This window comes from Balaenoptera physalus, assembly GCF_965194825.1.
Source record: "Balaenoptera physalus genome assembly, chromosome: 16".
In the NCBI taxonomy this organism is placed as follows: domain Eukaryota; kingdom Metazoa; phylum Chordata; class Mammalia; order Artiodactyla; family Balaenopteridae; genus Balaenoptera; species Balaenoptera physalus.
Genome location: NC_138898.1, coordinates 52,497,404 through 52,521,804, shown reverse-complemented (window position 1 = coordinate 52,521,804; position 24,401 = coordinate 52,497,404). Strand labels below are relative to the sequence as shown.

Genomic DNA, 24,401 nt, shown 5'->3' with positions numbered 1-24,401 from the left:
AAGGGAAAAGGAAAAGTCGGCAACAGGCTTTGTGAAATGGAGCGTAGAGGATGTCAAGGACAACCACGCTGGTCCAGGCGTTCATTCCACTGGCCTTCCCGCCAGCTCCCTGTCATGGGGGCCACAACCTTTACCCCTGGCCACAGGGAGGAGTCTGGGATGGGACCAGCCAAGCTGAGTTGTGCCCAGAACTGTCCTTACTAGCATGGAGGAGGGGTTGGGGAGGCACTCTCGCCCCTGGGGAGCATCTGAAGCAGGAGAGAATAAGCACAGAAATGTCACCCCCAACACACGGGGTGACAGACAGAGGCCCAGTGACACCATGGGAGTCCCTGCACAGAGTCAGGCTTGATCCAGCCCCTCCGGCTCCCTCACAGTTCAGTTCTGAGAGCTGCTCAATGCTTGGTCTTGCCCCTCTGCGTTGCTCTGAGCTGGGTCTCGTCACTTGAGGCATAGCTCAGTCAGATGAGAGTGCATCAGAAAGGCAGGGACGACCTTCATCAACACTGCAGAGGCCTGTGCTGAGCACCACGCCCCACGGGTGAAGATGCTCGTGGTTATATACGCCCTAGCCGACCAGCCGGTCATCAAGGCCACACCAGAGTCTCACTGAGTTTTGGTCAGACACACGCGGCAACAGACATAAAGCCCACACTTGTGCATGCGCTCTCTCTCTCACACACATACACATACACACACACACACACACACACACACACACACACACAATTTGGGATACACCAATAGTACCAACAGTGGAAAGCATTAAGTGACCTGAATAGACAATTATAAATTATTATTATTATTAATCAAGGATTTCAGGAGACCTCAAAACACCTACCTGGTAGAAAAGTTAAAACAAGAAGCCTAGCCCGATGAGAGGGGAATGAACTAATTCCCCTGAAGAAAGGTAAGGGCAGGTCATTAACACGGATTTCTTCCCCTGCTTTTCATCAACAACCACGTCTCCCCCACGCTCCTGCAACCGAGTAGCCAGACTGCCTGCAGAGCCCACTTTCTCCCCAAGACAGAGGGGCCACACCAAAGCAGTAACTATTTCAGGTGAGAGTCAGCAATGGTTGCTGATTCTGAGAACACTCCAGCAATCACAAGTCTTCTATGACTAACAAACAGCTTGAAGAAGGCACCATTTGGGCATATAATCTATAAAAGAACAGCCTCTGTACTTTACCCTAGAACTGTCGAGGGAAGAAAAGGAACACACTTGAATGTGTTTGAATGACTTTGCGTCTACTGGAACAAGCCTCATGTGGACATTCCATTCTCTCCTCGGACAACAGAGTCAGGCAGCACCAACACGTGGCCTCCTCCAGCCAGGAAGGGCAGAACTGAACCATCGACCCCGGAAGGGGGCAGGCCAGCCACGGGAAAGCCCTGAACTCGGCTCTGCGTCCTGTTCTCTGTCCACAGTCAGGTGTCTCCTGATCTATGAACACTCCATGGTTTCAGTTCCAAAGCCTCCTTCCTCTGAGCCTTGCTTCACAGGCTTGGCTAGACCTTTCTATCACTCCAATTAGTTCACTAGTAAAAGAATAAGGCTCACTGACCAAGTAACCTACTCTTGATACTACATCCCAAAGAAGAAGTCTAAAATATGGAATGTGCACAAAGATGTCCACGGTAGCATTATTTACAACAGAATCCAGAAGGAACCACAACAATCAACAATACGAAAATGGTTAAGTAGAACAAGGACTGGCCAGAGGGTAAATATTTAGGTGTTGCAGGGCCACAGGTACTGCAGGAACCACACTGTAGTCAAAGACAATGTACAAGTGAAGAGGCTGAGCTGTGTTCCAATAAAACTTGATTTACAAAAACAGGCAGTGAGCATGTGGGTCATAGTTGCCTTCATCTGAAGCAGAATATTTATAAGCATTAAAAAAATACTGAGCAAAAGAACTACAAAACACCTGAAAAATGCATTTAACGTTAATAAAAAAGTATGTTCTCTATAACTACAAAGATGTGAAGAAACAAAACCCGGAAGTAAAAATGGCTGGCAGGGAGCACGGCCGTTTCATTGGGCCGTGGGATGGGGGAGGAGCTTCCCTATGTTTAGGACTTGCCACTCTGTCCCCAGTCAGCTGTGGCATCTCTCTGGGTTGTGCTGGCTGCTCTGATGTGGCAAGTGTCCCCTGGCCCCTCCCTCTCAGGGACATCCCTCCTGAATCGGCCCACTCAGCTGTGAGGGGAAGGCCCAGAGGGAAGGGCACCACTCTTCAGGCCAGAACGTATTTCAGAGAATCTTAGAAAAGAAAAGAAGCAAACGAAAACACTTCCTAAGAGCCACCTCACTAGTAACAGCTTTGAAAGTCACAGTGAGGAGGTAAAGGGCCAAGGTCAGAGGTCAAGGCCTGTGCCTGGGGACCCACAGGCAAGGGCTAAGAGGCCAGGAGCTTCAGCCGCCTCCTTGGGCTGCAGGACCCACTCACCTCGTACAGCCCCTCGAAGAAGGTGTTCTTGTCCTCCGTGCTCCACGACTCCCACTGCCGCCGCACCTTCTTGCCTTCTTCCTTCTCACCGCCTGAAGACCCTAAGTTCCGGGAGGAGGAGCGAGAGCCCCCTGCAGGGGCGGCGGGGGCAACCCCGGACCCATTTCCAGCTGATGATCCGCCACCGTCAGCTCCTTCGAGAGAAAGAACCATATGGCTATCTGTTTCCCCCCGGGCCCCGCCCCCAGCTCCACCAGCGAGTGACATTGTCCTGCCCTGACCTCTGACTCTCGAGAAAAAGTTTAAACAGTGAGTAAAAGGAGAGCATTTATGTGGTACCACCAGAGCACAAGGACAAGGTCCCACCGAAGCACACAGCTCCTTTCCCGCTGTAAACTAAAACCACACGGCATCTTTCCTTCTCAATTGAGGTTTGAGGTGAAATTATTTTTTCAAATAAATTGAAATTCAAACTCAAGAAAACATTTAAATGTATATAAGACACTACCTTCTTTGAGGTACAATCAATACTTAAATATGGACCATGTGGTACCTCAGCACCTTTTAAAAGTCCTGGGACTTCCCTGGTGGTCCAGTGGTTTGGACTCCACGCTTCCACTGCAGGGGGCAAGGGTTCGATCCCTGTTCAGGGAACTCAGATCCCACATGCCGCACAGTGCGGCCAAAAAAAACGGTCTCCTGACCTTTTTCCTGATCACTTTCCACCAACAAAATCTGGTGTTCTGAGAGTGACCGACAACCCACAAGTGCTCTTAAAGCATCAGTTCCTAATCTCAAGACAAGTCCTTGAAAACCCCGCCAAGAGGGGAGAGCACGTAAAGTACAGCACAGGGGCACCAAACACCGGGCCCGGGACTGAGAACTCTGTGCTCCCAGGAGAACGCAGGCAATAAACCAGAGGTAAAGGTCACAGATAACAATTTTACGACCTGACCCAATCCTCCCACCCATCTCAGTTCCTTCCTCTCAGAGGGAAGGGGAACTCCCAGCATATCCCTGTGATAACCAGCATTCTCTTTTCACGGAAAGGCAGGACCACCCAATGGTGAGAAATCTGCAAACTCTGAACAACAAGGGTGAAAAGAATATCATAAAAATAAAAGTACTTAAAACAGGAAAAGCTAAACAAATACAGATTATTGTTAAATGCTTTCTTAATGAGATAATCATGAGCTTTTCCATCACGATCCACTTCCTCATCAATCTGGTGGGGGCCCTGGGCAGCCATGTGCACACTGGGGCTCAGGGCCACGTTTCCCTCACCCCCTTCACAGGGCTCTGCCTCCAAAGGGGATGAAAGACAATCATGAGAAATAAAAGAAATGAAAAAGTAAAAGTCCGTTATTCCACATATGCTTGCAAAGACTATCCCTGAAGAAACACAAGAGCAGGGGCTGCCTGGGGTATGGGGCGGGGAGTTGCGGGGGTGGAGTCACTCTCCCCTCTTACACCTGGTTTCGTCTTTGTGCGCTGTGGGTCCATGTAATTACATCAACATAAGGAGTATCTGAAAACAGCTGATCCCATCAGTCAGCTATCAGAAAGCAGAATGTTTTCATACATGCAGAAAAAACTACTCGGCTACATGGAATGCGTTTGATTCTCTCATGTGGAAAGGTGTATCAGGCTAGCAGTGAGCTACCTTCATAAAGCGACACGAGTGGGTAACAGAAATCACTGTTTATCAGAGCTGTAGTGCCCAATTAGACAGCCACTAACAAGGCTATTTAAATTTAAATACTAATTAAAATGAAATAAAATAAAAACCCCAGTTCCTCAGTCACACCAGCCACATTTCTAGTAGTCAGTGTCCACATGTGGCCAGCGGCTCCTGTGCCGGACAGCACAGGACCTTACTATCACTGCAGAAAGTGCCACTGGCCAGTACTGTATTTGAATGTTCAACCTTCACAGTCCTAAACACACTGTTACAGAATAAGACATAATCAGGTTTAAAGCGTTTCACAGCTGCTCCCTTCCCATCCGGCAGGCACAACAGAACTGCACCTCAGGATCTCTGAGCTCCAGAGTGGGCGAAGGACGCACTGAACACGTGGTCTGACTTTGTCCATTCCTCACCAAACCGAACCAAACCCTGACCTAATTAATGAGCTTAGCACATCCCGAGATGTTTTCAACAGGTGTGGCAACTTAGAGCACATTTGCAGGGATAATCGGTTTCATTCCATTTCTAGTAGGTCAGAGACGCTTTGTTATGAGCTGAAGACTGGGTTATGAGTGCCGTTTAAACTCCACTCTCGGGACTTCCCTGGTGGTCCACTGGCTAAGAGTCCCCGCTCCCAATGCAGGGGGCCCAGGTTCGATCCCTGCTCAGGGAACTAGATCCTGCGTGCCGAAACTAAGACCTGGCACAGCCAAGTAAATAAATATTTAATAAATAAATAAATAAACTCCACTCTCAAAAGAAGTTCTGGTTGATTTGGAGCCCAGAGTTCCTCATGTGTACTCATCTGAGGAAGGGCTGTCTGTCTATCTCTGCACCACCCACAACAAAGGATTTCAGTGTCATTTTCAACTTTTGACAAAACTCTCACTAAACTCTCTTTTTCCAAAACAATGGCAACTTGCTGACAGTCACAGCTCAGGTTTACCTTTGCCAGCCCATGCTGGTGTCAATATACTTGAAAGTAACACACACCTATTGTTAAAAATCCTATAAGGCACACGTCTTGCTGGCTTTCGTGAAATTTCACTGGATTACAGCACTGGTGACCTGAGACACGGAGGATGAACAGTGAAGAAAAACAGAATGGAAGCATCACTGAGCTGAAAGGGACCTAAGGGGTAGCGCACAGAATACACCAAACCAGCAGATGTGAAAGAAGGTACAACAGTAAAAGTGGCTCCGTGGAGGCCCACAAGGCAGCCAACCACACTGCGGAGCAGCGAGCCACTCTCCCCCGGCCAGAGGTCAGATGCACAGATGCTCAGCCTCTCCTGCTCTCGTTTCAAAAACAGTATGTCCTCAGTAGAGGAAAATAAAGCAAAACGAACTTTCAGAAAAGAAAGCAAATCACCCTCAGGCAACCATTTCTAACATTTGGTGCTTGTCATTCTAGACCTTGAATGCTTTTTAAAAGTAAAGTAAAATCACAAAACTTTAGGGGGGAAGGAGAACATGGCACCTGGTACATCCCTGAAATTTCAGATGAGGAAGAGGAGACAGAGGCATCACCGCTTTACCTCAGGCTCCTTCAAGCAGAAAAAAAAAAACAGGAAGCAGGGGCTTCCCAAGTGGCGCAGTGGTTGAGAATCTGCCTGCCAATGCAGGGGACACGGGTTCGAGCCCTGGTCTGGGAGGATCCCACATGCCGCGGAGCAACTGGGCCCGTGAGCCACAATTGCTGAGCCTGCGCGTCTGGAGCCTGTGCTCCGCAACGGGAGAGGCCGCGATGGTGAGAGGCCTGAGCACCGCGATGAAGAGTGGCCTCCACTTGCCGCAACTAGAGAAAGCCCTCGCACAGAAACGAAGACCCAACACAGCCATAAATAAATAAATAAATAAATAAATAAATAATTTAAAAAAAAAAAAAAAACAGGAAGCAGGATCAGAGACACTGGTAGAACGAGATGGTGACTCAGGAAAAGTTCAGACAAAAACAGTGATGACCAAAGGGTGAAGACACAGAAGCAAGCAAGGAGGACAGAAGCAGCAGGAAGGTAAGGGGGGGAGACAATTTTGAACAAGACTGAGTGGGCGTGGGGGCTCTCCGTGGGGGTGGGAGTGGGTGTGTGCCCAGCCAAAAGCACAGGGCCGAAGTCAACACTCTACCTGTGTCTGTGTTTCTGAGGCCATAAAGAGGGTTAGCGAGAGTCTGCACCGTGAGACGTCAGTATCCGAGGAACCAGAAGAGAAACGATGCACAAGAATGGGAGCCCCGCAGCGAGCTCTGTGAAAGCAGGAAGAGCCGCACCAGGCGTCACACAGCAAAGGCTCAGTGAGAGCTTGGGAACTGATGCGGCACAGGCTGAGGGCTCCACAGCTTGCCCTGCCCCTCACCCACACAGGGCCCTGGGACCCAGTGCCTTCCCTCACAACCCACTTCAAGCCACAGTCCTCTAGCCGCTCAGGGGCCACCTGGCTTCTCCCCTTTCCCGTTTCTGCTGCCACTTTCCCAGGCCTGCTCCACACCACCTCTGAGCAAGGTGATCCTAACCAGCCCCTCTCTGGTCTCCCAGACAACCAACCCCGCCGCAGCCATTCTCCAGGGCTCACATTTGACGGACACAGACGCATGGCCTCAGTCCACCTTTTCCCCTGCCCGCCCATCCATCCATCCACTCCGGACAAACTAGACTGCCCGCCCTCCTCCACATGCACCCTCCCAACACCCAAGCAGCAGAGAACCACCCATCTGCCCGCCAGGGAAGCCCAGACGCAGGTGGAGCAGCCTACCCAACACGCTGCCACCCTGCCACCGTGCCCGCGGGCCTGGATGTGAGGAATACGGAGGTGCACAGCCCCATGGAGCATGTCCAGACGCCTGCTCCCTTCTGTCCCCATGGTGTGCGGTCACCTCTTTTCAGGACGGCGAAACGGAGGCGGGAAAGCCGTACGGTCCCTGGGCAGCAGGAGCCAAACCAGAGCCCGGGACTCACACTCCACACCTGGGCGTTGTCCTCCTGGGACACATGACATCATGGTGGCTGCCACCATGTCAAGGCTGCTTCAGTATTTACGACACACAGAGCCACAAAAGTCAGAAGCTAGAGGGAACTTGATCTCAACGTCCCCCTCAGTCTATGACAGATGAGGAAACAGGTTCAATGACTGCCTGGTGCCACCAGCCAGGGAGTGGCAGGGCTCAAGACTCCGGAGGATGCTGTGACTTAACTAGGGGAGACGCAGAGGATGTCGTCACAGTCCATCACAGCACACAATCCCGTCCTGAGCCTTCCTCTGGAGCTTGCCGAACTTCTTTCCAAGCGATACATCAAAATCCCAGAGGGACGGAAGACCCGCCGAACTCAAAGGCGTCAGAAATGTCCATCCCAGCAGGGGACACACGGGCCTCCCTGACTGGCTCCACCCGCTCTGGACTAGAAGGGCATTCCTGGTGTCTTCGAGCCCACCCGCCCCTGCCCCCGCCCCAGCTCGGGGCACCTCCTGGCGCAGCAGAGAGCACAGCCTGGGAGGGGCGGCACACACCATGCGGTCCCAACACGGCCCCCTCAGGTCGCGGTCGGTCCAGATGGGAGGTGCGATGCCAAGGCTCCCAGAGGTGCTTCCGTGCCTCTCATAACACACACATCCGTGTCACATGCTGAACAGCCAGACGTGGCTCAGGGGACACCCTCCCTACCAGGGCCACGCAGAGGGGAAGACATCAAGCAAGCCAATTCCCAGAGTGTCACCCAACAGACAAATCCAAATGCCTCCCCTGGGCCCGCCACTGCCCCGAGAGCTGCAGGCCTCCCACCAGGATCCCTCCTGGGCATTCGTTGCTCCATCTGTCTCTAGGGTCCCTGTCCCGGGTCCCCCTCAGTGCCCTCCACATGCAGACCAGGGCCGGCCACCCTCTAAGACTTCCCGCTCCTCCCGCAAACGTCTGAGAAAAACACAACTACAATCCCTGTGTTCCTACTAAAACGTATGCCCCCCTCATCGAATACTGTGAAGGTTTCCTAATGGTTTCTGTAAGTAATTCTTGATCTCCCACCCAAACCACAGACCCCGGGAACGTCTTCTTCTCCCAGCATTTCACACGTGGTTCTTCAGTGGTAAGAACACCGCCGTTACTTGATGTGATAAACTGCACACCACCCTCCAGGACAAAGCTGGTTTTCACATTTGTGACTCTGCTATCTGTAATCACCCCTCTGCTATCCTAGTATCTTTGTATCACCAAAACAAGACACAACATACTACATGAAATGAAAATCCTTAAGTATGTATGGTTGGCAGGCACAAGACAATTCCAGACACTCACGAGACACCATGGAAACAACACTACTGTTGACATCAAAAGTCAAGGAAGTATCTGAAAATTAGCTCAGCCTTCAAACCAAAACGCAACTGTTACCTTATCTACTTGTCCATACTATCTATTCATATCTTTGACATGAAGCAAATGCCATCTGTATAACTCTGAACTGAATCATTCACCCAGAACCTCTGGTTTACGGGTATTTTCCTCTCTGTCCTGCACGGCTACATCATGGTCTCTGAAGTGGCCTGGGCCACAGGTCTCCTGACCTACTGTGCCCGGGGAGTGGGGGGGGCTGTGTCACACAACAGGACCACGAGTCATGGTTGTCATGTCTTCCCCATACGTAGCATCACACAAGGAATGAGGTGTGTACTGGACAGAGGTGGGAGAATGTCCTGCCTTTCCTCCTCTTCTCCCAACAAGGTCTGAGGGCTTTCACAGAGCTTGACGTCCCCGCCCAGGTGGGACACTGGGATGACAGTCGTCATGTACTGGATCAGACCGGGCACAAGAACCACAGAGCTCCAGCCTTGGTGGTTTCGAGAGGGTCGGATGTGTCCCCCTGCCCTCGGAGTGTACAGGAAGCAGGGACTTCTCCACCCAGCTGCCCAGGCCTGGCCCAAGTGCCTGGTGAGGGAGGACAAGAGTGACCGCAGTGCAGACGGTAGGTGAAGCCACACCAAGCCTGGGGCCTCCGAGAAGCAAGGGCTAAGCAGAGCTCGCCAGGGAGACAACTGCCTTGACTTCGGGCACTGTACCCCAGAACCCCAGTCATCCTGCACAGCAGACTCCTTCGCCCCTGAGTTAAGGGAAGTGCAGCTTCAGCCACTGTCGCACCCGACCCACTCTGAAAGTAAGGAACCTGAAGTTCAGGCAGGTCGAGCACCTCTCCTCTGCCCCCAGCTGAACCGGCCACAGGGGCTCTGGGTGGGGAAACTGGGTCTCCTGACTGCTGGCTCACCCTTCTTCCCTAAAGGACACCCTTCTCCCAAAGGTCGACCGCCTCAGGGTGAGGTACCTCATAAGATGTCTTTTAAAAACATCTAGAAGCTACAGGCAGGCCCCAGATTATGAAAAATATACTTTCTGTACACTGATTCACTGATTCTTAAGCACAAGCACAGTAAAGCCAGGTGACGCCACCCGACTATGGAGACGGTGCATCTTAGGACTGGCTCCCCCAACTCTGTGGAACAAAGTTCCTGGGTGGGGGAGGGAAAGGGACAGCAATGGAAACAGAGGGTCTGACTCTGCCTCCACCTCAGGCATCCCCTCAGCCCAACTGTCCTGCCAGGGCAGCAGCTTGGGGGCATTCCTGGGACCTCTACCCCACTACCTCCCGACAGGTGACCTCCTCCCACCCTGTCCACCTGTTCAGACTCAGCCTGCAGCTCCCCTGACCTCGCAGCCAGGCACATTTTCCCTAAGAGAAGCCTGTTAACCAGCCACGCAGAGCTTCACAGCGTTATTTATTGCGGCGAGGCAGGCACTAGCATTATCTCCATTTATAGACCAAGAAATTGAGATGCACTAGTTCGCCCAGAATCACCCAGATTGTGAACTGGCGAAACGGGGAAGGGCATGAGGGCTCTGTTTCCTGGCCCATGTTTCCAAAGACTGTGAATCCAGTCTCAAGTGTGTCCTCAGGCCACTCTGGGCACATGGTAGGGCCAGAGGAGCATTTATTTTGGCATCAAGCAGATCCACTGGTTTCTGATCTGCAGCTTACCTTCTGTCTAGTTGAGCACGCTGTTTGAACAACAAACCTCAGTGTCTGCACACATTTAAAAGCTAAGCAACAGAGATGCAAGATGCTTGATGCACTGGCGCTAAACCATTGCTACCTTCCCTTTACCAACTCAAAAAGAATTTAATTCAGACATGTACTACAAAAAAATTTATTTTTTACTGAAGTTGGCAAGAACCTATTCTTAAAAAAAAAGAAAAAACATATTTGTGTGGAGAGAAGCCAAATGAGAACTTCCTTTCCTCCACAAGCCTTTTCCTCCCAAACCCACAGCAAAGTTCTCCATCCATTAAAATTGAAACTGGAAAGCGGTAAGTAATCAACCAAAGGAACCTCCCACAGTTGGGCCGTGATTATTTCTCAAATATAATGGAAATTTTATTTTTCTGAAGTGAAAAAACTGAAAAATGCCAGTACTGTTCACGCCCTTACTGGTCCATGCTCATCACTCCAGGTGTGGAGATTTCCAGGGTCTGTAAGACAAATAGCTCCTCCAAGAATCCTTTTCAAAGGTTATGGGCATGCTGTCACAACTGACCTTCTTTCTGCCTGTTAAGGGGGCCGTGAGGGAAGCAGAGGTTGCCCTGAGGCAGGAGGGGGGATGTCCTGGGCGTGGTGAGTGCATCCAAAGGAAGCTCAGGGCACATCCCAGAGGAGGCCTCACCAGAAAGCTCAAGGCCAGAAGCAGGCCAAGAAGTTCTGTGAAGCAGAAGAAACATGCTTTCTACTCCTCTCCTAAACGCCACCATTACAGTTTAGCTTTATTATTCACTTAAACAAACATCTGCTTGCTAAAATAGGAAAATGCGTAAGTCACAAGAAGCACAAATTCTAACAACTCTCCATTTTACTAGTGGAAAGTGGATTGCTGCTCCAAGCCACACCTTGGGCAAGAACCAAGAAGAGATCTGACACAAGGCTAATCCAGGAAACCTTCTCCATCCGAGCCACACTCAAGTATGCAAACGAAAGCAAACTTCTCCTCACCTGACTGCCAAAATTCTAACTAAAGTTTCAGCATCTCTTCACCTCACATACAGGTAGCCATTTACAGGGGACAGAGCGCTTTCACGCCAGCGCCTCATTTCATTTTAGCAGCCACACGTGGAGAGAGTGGAGCAGTCAGTCCCTGCTGTTCCTCCTTTCACAGGTGAGGATGCCTCTCCAAAGGAAAAGCAGGCTTGAGGTCAAGCAAGCAGACCAAGGTCAGAGGGCCAGAGGAACGAGGCCAAGAACTCTGATTGGACACCAGAGCCAGGGCTTCTGAAGCCACAAACAAACCCTCAAAGGAACCACAGCAGCTCACACATGATAACTTACACATATCTGTAACTGGGAACAAAAACCTGTTTTTTACAAAACAAAGCCAATAAAACAAATTAACATTTTCCTAATTGATCAGCAACTTTCACACCAAAATGTTTCTATGAGGCAAGTTTTGACTTCTGAAACATACAGAATTACCTTATACGTACATCTTCAAGTAAGTATACTTACATCAAAAATCTTTACCAAAAAACCAAGTAAGGCCATGATTTCAGAGGCCAGTCCTCCTCAGCTGAGAAAGAGGCAGAAGCAGCAAGCTTAACTGCACACATTTGGCCCAGATCTCCAAAATGTGTCCTCCATTAGCACCTGAGGTATTTCCTTCTTAAAATTATCAGGACCACGTAATAAATTTAAATTGCCATTTCCAAAGGAACTAAGTGACAGTTTTTTTCACACAAAACTCACTAGAAAATGGTGTTACATCTGCTACCTATAAAAATGCTGCAAACGTGGCCTGAAACAAAAGAGATGTTAAGAACAATTCACTTGGACTTCCCTGGTGGCGCCGTGGTTAAGAATCCGCCTGCCAATGCAGGGGACACGGGTTCGATCCCTGGTCCAGGAAGATACCACGTGCCGCAGAGCAACTAAGCCCATGCACCACAACTACTGAGCCTGCGCTCTAGAGTCCACGGGCCACAACTACTGAGCCTGCGTGCCACAACTACTGAAGCCCGCGCACCTAGAGCCTGTGCTCCGCAACAAGAGAAGCCACCGCAATAAGCCCGCACACCACAACGAAAAGTAGCCCCTGCTCACCGCAACTAGAGAAAGCCCGTGCGCAGCAAGGAAGACCTAACACAGCCAAAAATAAATAAACAAATTTATAAAAAAAAAAAAAAAGAACAATTAACTTGTACAATTAACAAAAAGCAGAGTGCTAAAATATAAATAGACACAAGCAGAAAACAATGGGGAACGGGCAGATTGGGAACAAAAAAGCCCTAATATTCTCAACAACCTGAGAATACCATGACAAATACTGTAGACTGTTACTCATTTACATCAGGCCACAGATGTTTTCACCACTTACTACACCAGGGGAGATGTTTTCATGGCACCCAAGGAAACCTTAGTTGAAACTCAAGGGCCACGTCTTGATGCCCTTAAAATTTTCAAGCCTAGCATACTTGAAGTGGGGGGTGATGAGCCCAAGTCAGACCCTTCGGATCACTCATTTTCGGCTTATCAATCTTTCCCCAAATGAGTTTCAAAAGCCCATTTCTTTGTTGTATTTCCACACATCTGAGTCTGGGGAAGAGATACAGCACGTATTTTCTCAATCCATTTCTAAACTATTGTCTGCTGTTTAAAATAACCTACCATATAAATCATCAAGGCGCCTTTGGGGGGGAAAAAAACAACCTTCAGAAATCTATTGTGTTTGCCCAAAGAAGGAATACTTACTGCCTCTTAACATAGTTTAAATACAGAAAGAAACAGTCTCTTTGGAGGAGAAAAGGGTCATGTCCCCCTGCAAAGTGCCACCCAAAGTGTGGGTGCTGGACAAATGTGGGAGCAGGAGCTGGGTGGAGGCAGGGAGGCGGGGAGGGAAGGGTCCCTTCTCCACCCCCGGGGAGTGCAGGGCACACCCTGCAAGGGGCTGGGGTCCCCCGTACCTTTTCCGCGGGGCCCTGAGCTGCCCGCGCTGCTGCTCCCCCCGGCGCAGGACGAGTCCTTCCTGAGCCTCTTGCTCTGCGGCCTCACGCTGGACCTGAGGAAGTGGTGCTGGTCCTGGGGGCAGGCGGGCGGCGGGGACGGGGCCTGCGGGCCGCCCGAGGGGGCCTGGGGGCCGTCGCCGCCGTCCCGGGGGGTCTTGCCGTCCCTCTTTGTGCCACCGTTCTCCTCGGCCGCGTCCCCACCACCGGGCCCCTCTCCTTCCAGCGAGTCCTCATCGGCCGACCTCTTGCCCAGCCTCTTGAGCCCTTCCTCCCCACCGCCGCCGTCTCCCAACTTCACTGTCATCCTAGCCGGGGAGGGGAAGAGGGGACCCCGGTGAGGCGCGCGGCCCGCAGCCTGCGAGAAGTTTAGCCGCACCGATCCCCTCTCAACATGGCCGCCGTTGTTTGTTCCAGATCCCCTCCCGCGGCCCGCCCGCCCCAGCCCGGCCAGCCGGGCCTGAGCCGCCGCCCGCCCGACCCCGGCCCGGACCCCCGCGCGCCCGCCCGCCCGACGTCCAGGAAACGGCGGCCGGCGGCGAGGAGGCGGCGGGGCGGCAGCTGGGCGGCCGCACCCGGACGGCCCTGCCCGTGCGGCGCCCCGGCCCGGGATCGGGAAGGGGGCATGTGGCCCGGGCCGGGGTCCCGGGGTCCCGGAGCCACCTACCCAGCGGGCCCACGGCTCATGGCCTGCGCGCCGGGCAGCCCGCGCGCCGGCCTCGCTCCCACCGCTGCCTGGGCCGGCCTGGCCTCCGCGCCCGCGTTCCCCGACCCCACCCCTCCCCGCCCCCCAAAACGCGCAGGACTCCGGGCCCGCGCACCTGCCCCGCAAGCCTGCCCCCAAAGTTAGCCCCGGAGCGGGGTCGAGGGACCCGGATCGACCCCGGCAGGGGAGAGGCGCGGGCTCGCCTGCGTGCACAGGGAACTCCATGGTGGCCCGCGCCTGCCGGTCCGCCTGCTTATTTTAAAACAGACATAAAGAATAATAAGCTCGGGGTTTCTGGGAATCTTGCTTCGGAGGGTGGGATATGTGTGCTGCTGCGGGGATTTACTAAGTGAAAATGCTTTTGCAACAAAGGAGCCTGTTGCATGGAACAGGATGGAGCCACCTATGAAAGTGACAGCACAGTTATGTCCAGGTAAGAATGGATAGAAGAGAATTGTGTTAAAACTCTCGGTAACCATGAATAAAAATCTCGCATTACCTTTGTTACCCTCTGTTGTGAGCAATGTCAACAACAAAATGTGACAACTCTAAAATGTGGACCAAAAAGCAGATCCACTCAGTTTATGCAAAGAGAATCAGACACTATCAACATTGTAAACCCAGAAATAGTCAGTAATGTGTACATCCGATGCAGTAAGAAAGATCAACAGGTGTTGATACTATGCCCAAACTCTGTTTGACATGCTCAACACGACTGCTGAGAATGGGAACATTTTCATTTTAAAGGAAAATGAGAGCAAGACATCAAGGCCAACAATGAAATACATTAACAGGAATAAGGACCTTTCATAGAAAGATTTGGAAATGATTAAAATCATAACAATACCTGCTACTGCTCTTAAGTATTATGCCTCAAAACTATCTGTTACAGCATTCATCTGTTGAAATTGATGTCATAAATCACCTGAATTCATACCAGTTTAAAAAAAAAAACCTGCCAAAGAATAGAACTATACAAGACAGATACTACCCAAACTTAAAGGACTTCATTGCACAGGACATCTCACTATTCACTTATCCTATCCATTTCTACTTAAGAAACCTGAAAATATCCTAAAGGGCCTTCCTCTGGGTTATAATGTGGAAAACCCTATTCCCAGGGACCTATCATCCCAAAGCTACCCACATAACCCAGGACCCGGGCAAAGGTTACATCAGCTACAACAGAATAAACTTGCCCGTTCGCCAGGTTGAATATTGGAAGACACTAAACTGAATACAAAAGGACGTTGCTTTTCAGAATTAAAAGGATATTAACACATTTCAGAGTTTTCCCTGAAGGGAAAAGGAAAACATGGAGATGGGATCCTTTTACCGAATACCTCCAACCCTACTTCCTGACCGTACACACAGGTGGGATCACCTCAAACCCAATCCCGGCTGGACACCATTAGCCACATTCCGTGAAAGGAAAAGCAAAACCTTCCCTCTCCGGCGGATTTCTGGCTGCACACAAAGAGCGCTGTCAACGCAACACTTCTGAGTCCGAGCTCCCGCCAGCCGCCCCGACAAAGCACCGCGTACGTAACCACCGCCGCCAGGGCTTAGGCCACTTCTCCCTCAGCCCCGCTCCGGCTGGGAGCCGGGCCTCGCCGTGACAGCCGGTTGGGGCGGCCCACCGCACCCGAGCCGCAGCCTCCCGTCACCTTTTTCATCAAAGCCTCGCAGCAGCCTGGATTCCCGGGCCCCCCGGGGTCCTGTCGGGCAGCCCCGGCCCCCGAGCGCCAGTTGCTGAGAGGCCGCAACGCCGGTGTGGCCCTCCCGCCTTGGAAGCAGTCGCCGAGCGGTCCTCGCCCCGGCACGTCCCGTCCGCTGCCGGCGTGCGGCTGACGGGGCTGCGGGCGCCGGTGCTGCGGCCGCTCAGCCTCACAGAGGCCCAGCCCGCGGCGCACAGGAGCAGTTCCGGCTACGGCGGCCGGCGAAGTCCGCGGGGCCGACGCGAGGGGCGGGGCCGGGGTGGCGGGAGCGCGGGCCGGGGCGGGGCGACGCGCGCGGGACCGAGCACGCCGAGGTTTCCAGCGGGCGCGCCCCCTCAGGGGCGCTCCCATTGGTCGGCGACGGGAGCGCGCGCTTGCACGCACGGACGCTGGGCGGGGTCGGAGGGCGGGCCCGCAAAGCGGGTAATGTTGTGACGCCAGTCTCGCGGCAGTGCGGACTGGTACGTCTCTCCGGATTGGTGAATCGACAGCCAATAGAGTGAGAGCCTAGGCTGTGATTGGCCCGGGCCGTGTTGACGGATGCGTGAGAAGAAAACGCCGCCTGAGCTCAAGAGTCTTGAATCCGGCGCGAACCGGGTTTTTAACTAAAAAGTGTAAAAGTGTAACTGAGGCAGATAAACACACCCTTTATTGGCTTGAATGCATGCTTTTAAAGTTCCTTAGCGTTGCGGCTGGTGCTGGGCACTTAGGTTGTTTTTCTTCGTTTAAGGAGAAAAAGGAGTGTTTTAAATTCTAGTGTTCATGGCCCCTGATAAGAGCGATGGTGTTTAAGGGTACAAACTTGTAAGGAGTAGTATCTAATGCACGGTATAATGGATACAGACAATAATATTGTACTATATGTAATGTGATAAGTATCTCTACATGCTACTCATATAATATACAAATGTATCAAAGCAACGTTCTGTATACCTTAAACTTACGCAATGTTAAATGTCAAATTTATTCAATAAAATTCTAGTGTTTATGAAAATGGGGTTTTTTTAAATAGAATTTCCCTTGTATGTGTGTGATCCAGCGCCTAGCTCCTCCGATTAGGTAGTACCTACATTTTCCTATTATTTTTTTATTTGTTTAACAGTGTGGACCTTTTTGCTGCTTTTTGCTATAGTAAATTTTTTAAATGAATGACATTACTTTTTTTTTTTCCAAAATTAGTTTAACCCACCAGACCGTTAGGCCAGGGCAGCACGTTGCTAATGCCTTAGGGAATGCAGTCCGCCGCGAGTGTTAGAAACCAGGTTAGTTTCTAAACGGATGAACTCGTATCGTTGGCTACTATTTTCTCTCCAATGGCGTCCATAAGGCCACCAAAGCACTGAGCGCATGTCATAAGTTAACAGCTTCAAGGAACCATATTGAATCGACTGGCTTTACTCATAAATTCTTTTGAACGACACCCTCCTCGAGACAAAGCAGACAAAGCAGAGTCTAGCAAACCTTTTAGGGTCCAAAAGACCCAGCAATAAGATTAACCAGAGAAGAAAGAATCTTAAAGATGGCGTTCCGTTTCTTTCCCAGTCTCTCTGCTGCCTTCCTCCACCTGACTGACCTACGCGGTTGGAAACGTAACTATAGGTGCGGGTCCCCAGCCGGCCGTGTATTCCTATCACATCTAGAAGAATTTATCAGCTTCCCTTCTCTGCGCAGAAAGGCATATCCTGGCCTCTTGGCCCCCCTCTACGAGCTAGCGTTTTTAAGTCTAGATAGAGGCCGCGAAGGGGGTAAATTGCCCTGCAGCACCGCGGAGCTCGCCACCCGCTGGAGGAATCCTGCCCTCGGCTCCGCACGAACATTCCCGATCGTCTTCGGCTCTTTCCGGCCTCTCGTGGAGCTTCGGGCGGCCTCGGCGTCCTCTAGCTCAGCTTCGGCTGTATCCGCCTTGGGCTCGCAGCCGTTGTCCCGGCAACGCGCGGCGGCGCTGCGGCCCAGCCAAGGTGAGTGCGGTCCCCGGCCCCGGGCCCAGGAGCAGAGGGTCTGGGGGCCGGGAGCCGGGGAGGAGGGCGACGACGAGGCGGGGCCGGGGAGGGGCTCGGGAGGCCGGGGCGGCTCGCGGTGTCGGGCGGTTCCGGGGGCCTGGAGCCTGGGGCCGGGAGGAGGGCAACGCCGAAGTGCGCGGGACCCCCTTCGCGCGCCCTCCCGGATTATTTTCGTCCAGAGATCCTGCTTGGGCCGAGCGCCCGAGCTTGTGGCTGGTCAGGCTGAGGCTTGGGGGTGCGGGGCGGGCGTCCGAACGGTCAGCGCGAGACAAGGACCACCTCCGGCGCAGACAGGTCTGACTGAGGGCCGCGTGGCTGTGCGAGGCCCGGAGGAGCTGACCCGGTGGCGAGGAGGCGGCTCCGGAGGCGCTCGCGGTAACACTGGGCCTGGGAGGGAATCAGAAAACCACCTTTTCTGCGCTGTCAGTCCTGCGGCCAGGGGAACCGCACGCATGGTCCAAACCAGAGATGGCGTTCCTTCTTGTCCATGGGATGCAGCTATGACCCTGCACTGCCGAGGCCCCGGGGGCTGTGGTGGGGGCGGTGGTGAGGCTTTTCGGGGTGGCCCCTAGTGCCCACACCTCTCCACTCTGCCGCCATTGCCTCTAAGTCCTCTGGTTCCCTCCCGCAGCATCTCCAAGCAGTAATGCAACTGAAGTGATCCTTAGTACCACGAGCCGCTCAGTTGAAAGACCTTAACATTTTCTTTCCCAGAAGGTGGTTTAACGGAGGCGTAAAGACCTTGCACCGCTGGAAGTGAGAGGATCAAATCGGTGAGAACAAATGGAATTTTTTTCTTTTCGCCAAAATTTATATATTGCCAAATCGCCTTATGTTCTAGAGACCCTGAGTTTGTTTTAAGGAACAAAACAAACTTGTGTTTCTGAACTGATGCCGTTAATAGATGCCATTAGGTCACTACTTTATTGTTAGTCATCTCTTCTCTTTATGTTTTTTTTTTTTAATTAATTTATTTGGTTGTGCCGGGTCTTAATTGTGGCAAGCGGGCTCCTTAGTTGTGGCATGCAGACTCTTAGTTGTGGCATGCATGTGGGACCTAGTTCCCCAACCAGGGATTGAACTCGGGCCCCCTGCATTGGAAGTGCAGAGTGTTAACCAATGCACCACCAGGAAGTCCCCCTCCTTATGTTTACATTGGTAACTTCTTTTGTAATTATGCAGGTAATATTTATTCATTGTAGAAAAATGTTAAAACACAGGTGAAAGGAATGATGAGCAATCACATATACACTGTAAAAAAATGGACTTATTCACCCTGGACTTCACCCACCCTGGATTTAACCCCCTTTTTACAACTGTTCCAGGGCTGGGGATGCTCCGATGGCCCCTCACCCTGTGGGGCAGATAATCTGGTAGGGAGTGGAGGATGGTCAGTCAAACACACATTTACAGTAAACTCTGAATGCAGCAGTGGAGAAATGCAGGGTTCTATGAGGACTCTGGGCAGAAGCACTGGACAACCTAGAAATCAAGTCCAAGAGCTCAATGGTGGAAAAGAGGCTTCTTGAGTACCCAAAGCAGGGGTGTCGGGGAGAGAGCTTCTGGGAAAGCCCCAGGCAGGAAGAAAGTAATTTAAAGATCTTTCAGCATACTTGCTTTTTACAAAGTTATGTTTGAAATAAAAGATAGAGGAAGTCAGGTTTAACTTTTTCAAGTGCTATTATAATTCTTTCTCTATCATTACAACAAAATTAATATGTTACTCATTTTTCCAAGGCATATTTTCAGAAAGTAAACTTTTTAAACATGAATAAGAATTTCCCATAGCCCAGAATTTAGACCCTTGATTGGATGCAACACATTAAAACTCACTTTAAAAGGTTTCCTTGCTGCATTAAACTGCCCAGTTTTTAACCTGGTGTGTCTCGTTGTCAGTGGCTCTGTGTGAACATTTGCATGAAGTCTTTACTCAAGGAAGCCAGAGCCCTGACCAGTGTGCATGCCCCTAAGTGATGTGTGCAGGACCCAGATCCTGCCCTCTCCCCTGACTCCAGCCCCACATCCCCCTGCTCCTCTGGCCAGTGTCCAGCTGCTCCTCTAGGAGTGCTGAATGGGTTGCTCTTCAGCTTGTGGTGGGTATATATCAGGGTATATATTCGTAAGAGAAAGATAAACATTTGAAATGTGACTGTTCATTTCTACCCACCTGCCTTCTAGCTTCTGGAAGAACAGGGTTTCCCTCTTTAGACCCAATCTGAGCCTTCATGGCTTCCTCTGATACAACTATTGTATTGCTAAAAGCAAATGGCATAGTCCATTCCCTACTCTAATGATAGAATTTTGCAGGTGCTGGATAACTTTTTTGCACAATTTTTTTGTTGTGGTTAAATATACATAATATAAGATTTACTATTTTAACCGTTTGTAAGTGTACAGTTCAGCAGCAGCATTAAGTACATTCACATTGTTGTGCAGTCATCACCACCATCCATCTCCAGAATTTTTTTCATCTTCCCAAACTGAAACCTTGTATACAATAAACTCTAATACCCCATCCCTGCCTGCAGCAGGCCCTGTCAACTACCAATCTACTTTCTGTCTCTATGAATTTGATGACTCTAAGTACATTATATAAGTGAATCATACAGTATTTGTTCTTTTGTGTCTGGCTTATTTCACTTCTTCTAGGTTCATCTATGTTGTAACATGTGTCAGAATTTCATTCCATTTTAAGGCTGAATAATACTCCATTGTATGAATATACCACATTTTGTTTATTCATTCATTTGTCGATAGACATTTGGGTTGTGTCCACCTTTTCACTATGAATAACACTGCTGTGAATATTGTGTTCAAATATCTGTTCAGATCCCTGCTTTCAATTCTTTTAGGTATATATCCAGAACTGGAATTGCTGAATTATATGGTAATTCTATGTTTGATATTTAGAGACCCACCATACTGTTTTCTACAGCATTTGTACCATTTTACACTCCTACCAAAAGTGCACAAAGGTTCCAATTGCTCCACATCCTCACCAAAACTTTTTACTTTCTGTTTTTCTGATAATAGCCATCCTAATGGGGATGAAGTTGAATAATTTTAAATGATAGCAAACCAACTCACAAATAGGCTTTTCTCTGCTAGTTAGCTTCCCCAAACTGACTGTAGGATGTGAAAAAGTGGGCAGTAGTCAGACTGTCATTCCATTCACCTTCCTACCCTTCCCACAAAGGGACAATATGCACATCTTTTCCAGGAAAGAAAGAAAGATGTTAAGTTCATGTAACTGATGAAGTTCATCTTCTCCCCAGTTGCTCTGGCTTTGCTTCTTTGACTCCCTAGCAAATGAATCCTTTTGCTCCTGACACCTCAGAGGAAGGCAGGGACAGCCTTGGTTTTCTATCAGAAATTGGGTGCTAGGTTTTTCTGTACATTTCTCTTCTGTGAAGCAGTTTGCTTTTTTTGTTTGTTTGTTTGTTTGTTTGGAAATGTTGCTTAACGGGGAGGTATAGAAATATAAATTGTCCTTATTATGATTGGGATAAAAATGATCAAGGTTTACACATGTAGTCTAGTCCACGGGGCTTTTCTTTATTGTTTTGATGGCAGTATGTGTTATTCTTTTCCATCGTTCCAGGTCTAATCCCTTGCCTCTAATTGTATATTTTTCCTGTTAGAGACCTCTTCCACATAAAATTGCCTGTATTGGTCTGAAGGGGTGCTGATAAGTTGCCGAATGTCTTGTAGGTTTGTGATGCTTCTTTTTCCTAATTCTATATATAGTAGTTTTGTTTTGTTCAAGACCAACAGGACTTGGTTGTCTTTTCCCTCCAGGTTTCAGCCCTGACCAGGCCTGCGTTTCGTCATGGCCCTCTACTTTGACCACCGCATAGAAGCCCCAGATGCAGTTGGGTCTCCCTCCCACATCAGTTGGCACCCCGTTCACCCATTCCTGGCAGTCGCTTCCATTAGCACAGCCTCAGGAGGCAGTGTGGATATATATCAGGAGCAAGTGAGTGCGGAAAGCAGCAATTCTGACTGCAGTAGCTTCTGGCTTTTGTCTCTCTTTTGTTTGTGTTTGTGTGTGTGTGTGTGTGTTTCTCACTGAGGTCCAAACTCCCAATATTATAAAAGCCCTATTATGTGAATAACTCTTTTACCCCTGCTATTTAGTTTTGGGGACATATTTAGGAATGCTCAAGGCAGAATCCACAGTCAGTTCACGGTCACCAGCAGGGTTGTCTGTCCATCCTTCTCCAGCCTCTCGTTGGCCATTCGAAACTATTTGTTTCCTGGAGCTGCCATAACAAATTACCACAAATTGGGTGACTTAAACCAACAGAAATTTATTCTCTCATAGTTCTGGAGGCCAGAAGTCTCCAACAACAGGTTAGCAGGGCCCTGCCCTCTCCGAAGGCTCTAGTGGAGGATTTGTTCCGTGCTTCATGTTAGCTTCCAGTGTAGCCAGCAGTCCTTGGTGCTCCTCGGCTGGGACCTGTATCACTCCAGCCTCTCCCTCCATCCTCACACAGCCACCTGCTCTGTGTGGCCATGTCTCTTTCCTCCTCACATAAGGGCACCAGTCATACTGGACTAGGGCCCACTCTAATGACCTTGTCTTAACTTGACCATCTGCAAAGACCCTATTTTCAGATAAGGTCACATCACAAGTACCAGGGGTTAGGACTTCAACACATCTTTTTGGGGTGCACAATTCAATTCATAACAAACTTTCTAGACGCTCCTCCTACTTCACCAAGAAAGATGGATTTCCTTTCCCACTCCCTCCTCTGCCCTCTGCAGTCTCGATGTCACCCCTGAAATTTCACCCAAGCAGCCACACTCATCAGCGATGGCTACATAACGTGTCCTGCTGTCCCTGCCCCCCACACATTCCACCCTCCTGTAGGTCCTCCGGAGAGCACCCCCGAGGGTCTTCCTCACCCGGCCCCCTTCATCCAGGCCACCCCCTTCCCCGCCGGGCCCTCCAGCCTTCCCCCCGTCCCAGACAAGCCTGCCGTTGGCCCCCCTCAGAGCACATCCAGGCCTCTTCTCCCTCTTATTTCCTCCTCCTGGGGTTGCATTACCATCTATCAGTGGATGACTTACAAGCCTGCGGCTCCAGCCCACCAGTACCCCCCAACCCCTTAGCAAGCCCTCCCCTCACGCTCCACAAAGGGCAAACCCTCCTGGTATGCTCATCTTGGTCTCATCCCAGGTGTGGGTCAGTATTTGGCCCCAGTGCCAAGCACAGTGTCGCCAACTATTTCAGAGTAGATGCCTCCCTTCTGGGAGTCAGACAGCTCTCCAATATGTATCATAAAATTTTCTTTAGAGTAAATATTATGAAATCCAAAATAATAGCAATTTTAGATTTTTTTTTCTGCACCGTGCAACTTGTGGGATCTTAGTTCCCCAACCAGGGATTGAACCCGGGCCACGGCAGTGAAAGTGCCAAGTCCTAACCACTGGACCACCAGGGAATTCCCTAGATAAAATTTTAAATTTTAGAAAATTTAAAATATACTATTACAAAACAAAGTGTACTTCCTGTGTTTCTAATTGGCACAAGGAGACCATTAGGATTTCAAAATAATGATTTATTGGATGATAATGAGGTCACAGATGTAGCAGGTGTAACTGAGTTTGCTTAGGAAGAGCCCAGTAGAAGTACTGAGAACAAACTGAATTAATCTCTGAAAACACATTTATACCTTAAACCTACTGCCTTAGAAGATTCTAGAAAACACAAGAATATACCAGCACGTATTCAATTAGCTGTCACAGCAATGACATCATCACACATCACAGAGCTCCGGAAAACTGCACTGTACACTCATGAGAGAACGAGAGTTAACAGGGCAGATCATGTCTTCATATCATCCTGAACATGACTTTGGCGTCGCAGACCCCAAAAACGTTCTCGGGTCACCTCACTTCACTTTGAGAACCTTGGGTCAACACACTTCACCCGCTGGCCCACAGCTTCTTTTTGTAAGTAAAGTTTTATTGAACTCCCTGGCGGTCCAGTGGTTAGGACTCAGAGCTTCCACTGCAGGGGGCCCAGGTTTGATCCCTGGTCAGGGAACTAAGATCCCGCAAGCCACACGGCGTGGCCAAAAAAATAAATAAATAAAAACAGACGGAAAAAATTTTTAAGTAAATAAAGTTTTATTGATAAACTGGTCCATGGGGTCAGTTGAATGTTTACGCTTTCATAGTTCAGCCGAGGCAAGATGGGTGTTTCTATGAAAATTAAATAGAATATTTCCTTAACAAACTGCTCATTATGTCCTCTAGCTGATGTCATTCCACTGATGAGGCAGAAATTCTTAGAGTAGCGGCCACTCCCCGTAAAATAAAGAATTTACCTCGTGTGTCACAGGGTGAGTGCGTGCCAGACACGCATATCGAGAGGTCGTTCCGGGTAACCTCCCTCTGCTGGCACCCGACGCGGCTGATCCTGGCTATTGGCTGGGAGACCGGAGAAGTGGTCGTGTTTAATAAGCAAGACAAGGAGCAGCATGCGGTCCCCCTGACGCAAATCGCCGACATCACCGTCCTCAACTGGAGCCCCAACGGGAACTGCCTGGTGTCGGGGGATAGGGTGAGCAGACGTGCTGAGACACTGACTTCAGATCTCTGCATTGCCCTGTCCATGCTCTTAGGGACCAAATTATTAGAAACTTGGTGGTTGCCGAGTTCAACTGATTTTGTCGGCTGTCATGGCAGCTTTTGTTTTATATTGGGAGGAAGGTTTGAATGTTTTATTCTACCATCTCACTCTGTGGCAAAAGTTTGTAATTTTTTAAATGAACGTTTCTAGGTAAGTACATTCACAAAGATGGGGT

General features: G+C 50.2%; 2 protein-coding genes across 15 annotated transcripts in view; one reads left to right on the top strand and one right to left on the bottom strand.

The window, feature by feature from the left end:
- CRAMP1 (cramped chromatin regulator homolog 1) overlaps positions 1-15,800 on the bottom strand; it is a 59,930-nt gene extending 44,130 nt beyond the window's left edge. For 4 of the 5 annotated variants that reach the window (XM_082431835.1, XM_082431833.1, XM_082431836.1 and 1 more), the window contains exons 1-3: positions 13,830-13,919; positions 13,124-13,470; positions 2,457-2,650 (exon numbers count right to left, since the gene is read on the bottom strand). In XM_082431835.1, the coding sequence (XP_082287961.1) occupies positions 2,457-2,650; positions 13,124-13,470; positions 13,830-13,849 (561 nt within the window). In that variant the 5' untranslated portion in view covers positions 13,850-13,919. Of the gene's footprint in view, positions 1-2,456; positions 2,651-13,123; positions 13,471-13,829; positions 13,920-15,535 lie in introns of those variants that run through there. The other variant, XM_082431834.1, reaches the window with a different exon arrangement.
- A 136-nt stretch (positions 15,801-15,936) lies between these two features.
- IFT140 (intraflagellar transport 140) overlaps positions 15,937-24,401 on the top strand; it is a 71,685-nt gene continuing 63,220 nt past the window's right edge. For 2 of the 10 annotated variants that reach the window (XM_082431817.1, XM_082431816.1), the window contains exons 1-4: positions 15,937-17,544; positions 18,301-18,359; positions 21,385-21,562; positions 23,936-24,157. In XM_082431817.1, coding sequence (XP_082287943.1) covers positions 21,416-21,562; positions 23,936-24,157 — 369 coding nt within the window. In that variant the 5' untranslated portion in view covers positions 15,937-17,544; positions 18,301-18,359; positions 21,385-21,415. Of the gene's footprint in view, positions 17,545-17,584; positions 17,962-18,300; positions 18,360-20,438; positions 20,474-21,227; positions 21,298-21,384; positions 21,563-23,935; positions 24,158-24,401 lie in introns of those variants that run through there. The other 8 variants (XM_082431824.1, XM_082431821.1, XM_082431825.1 and 5 more) reach the window with 8 other exon arrangements.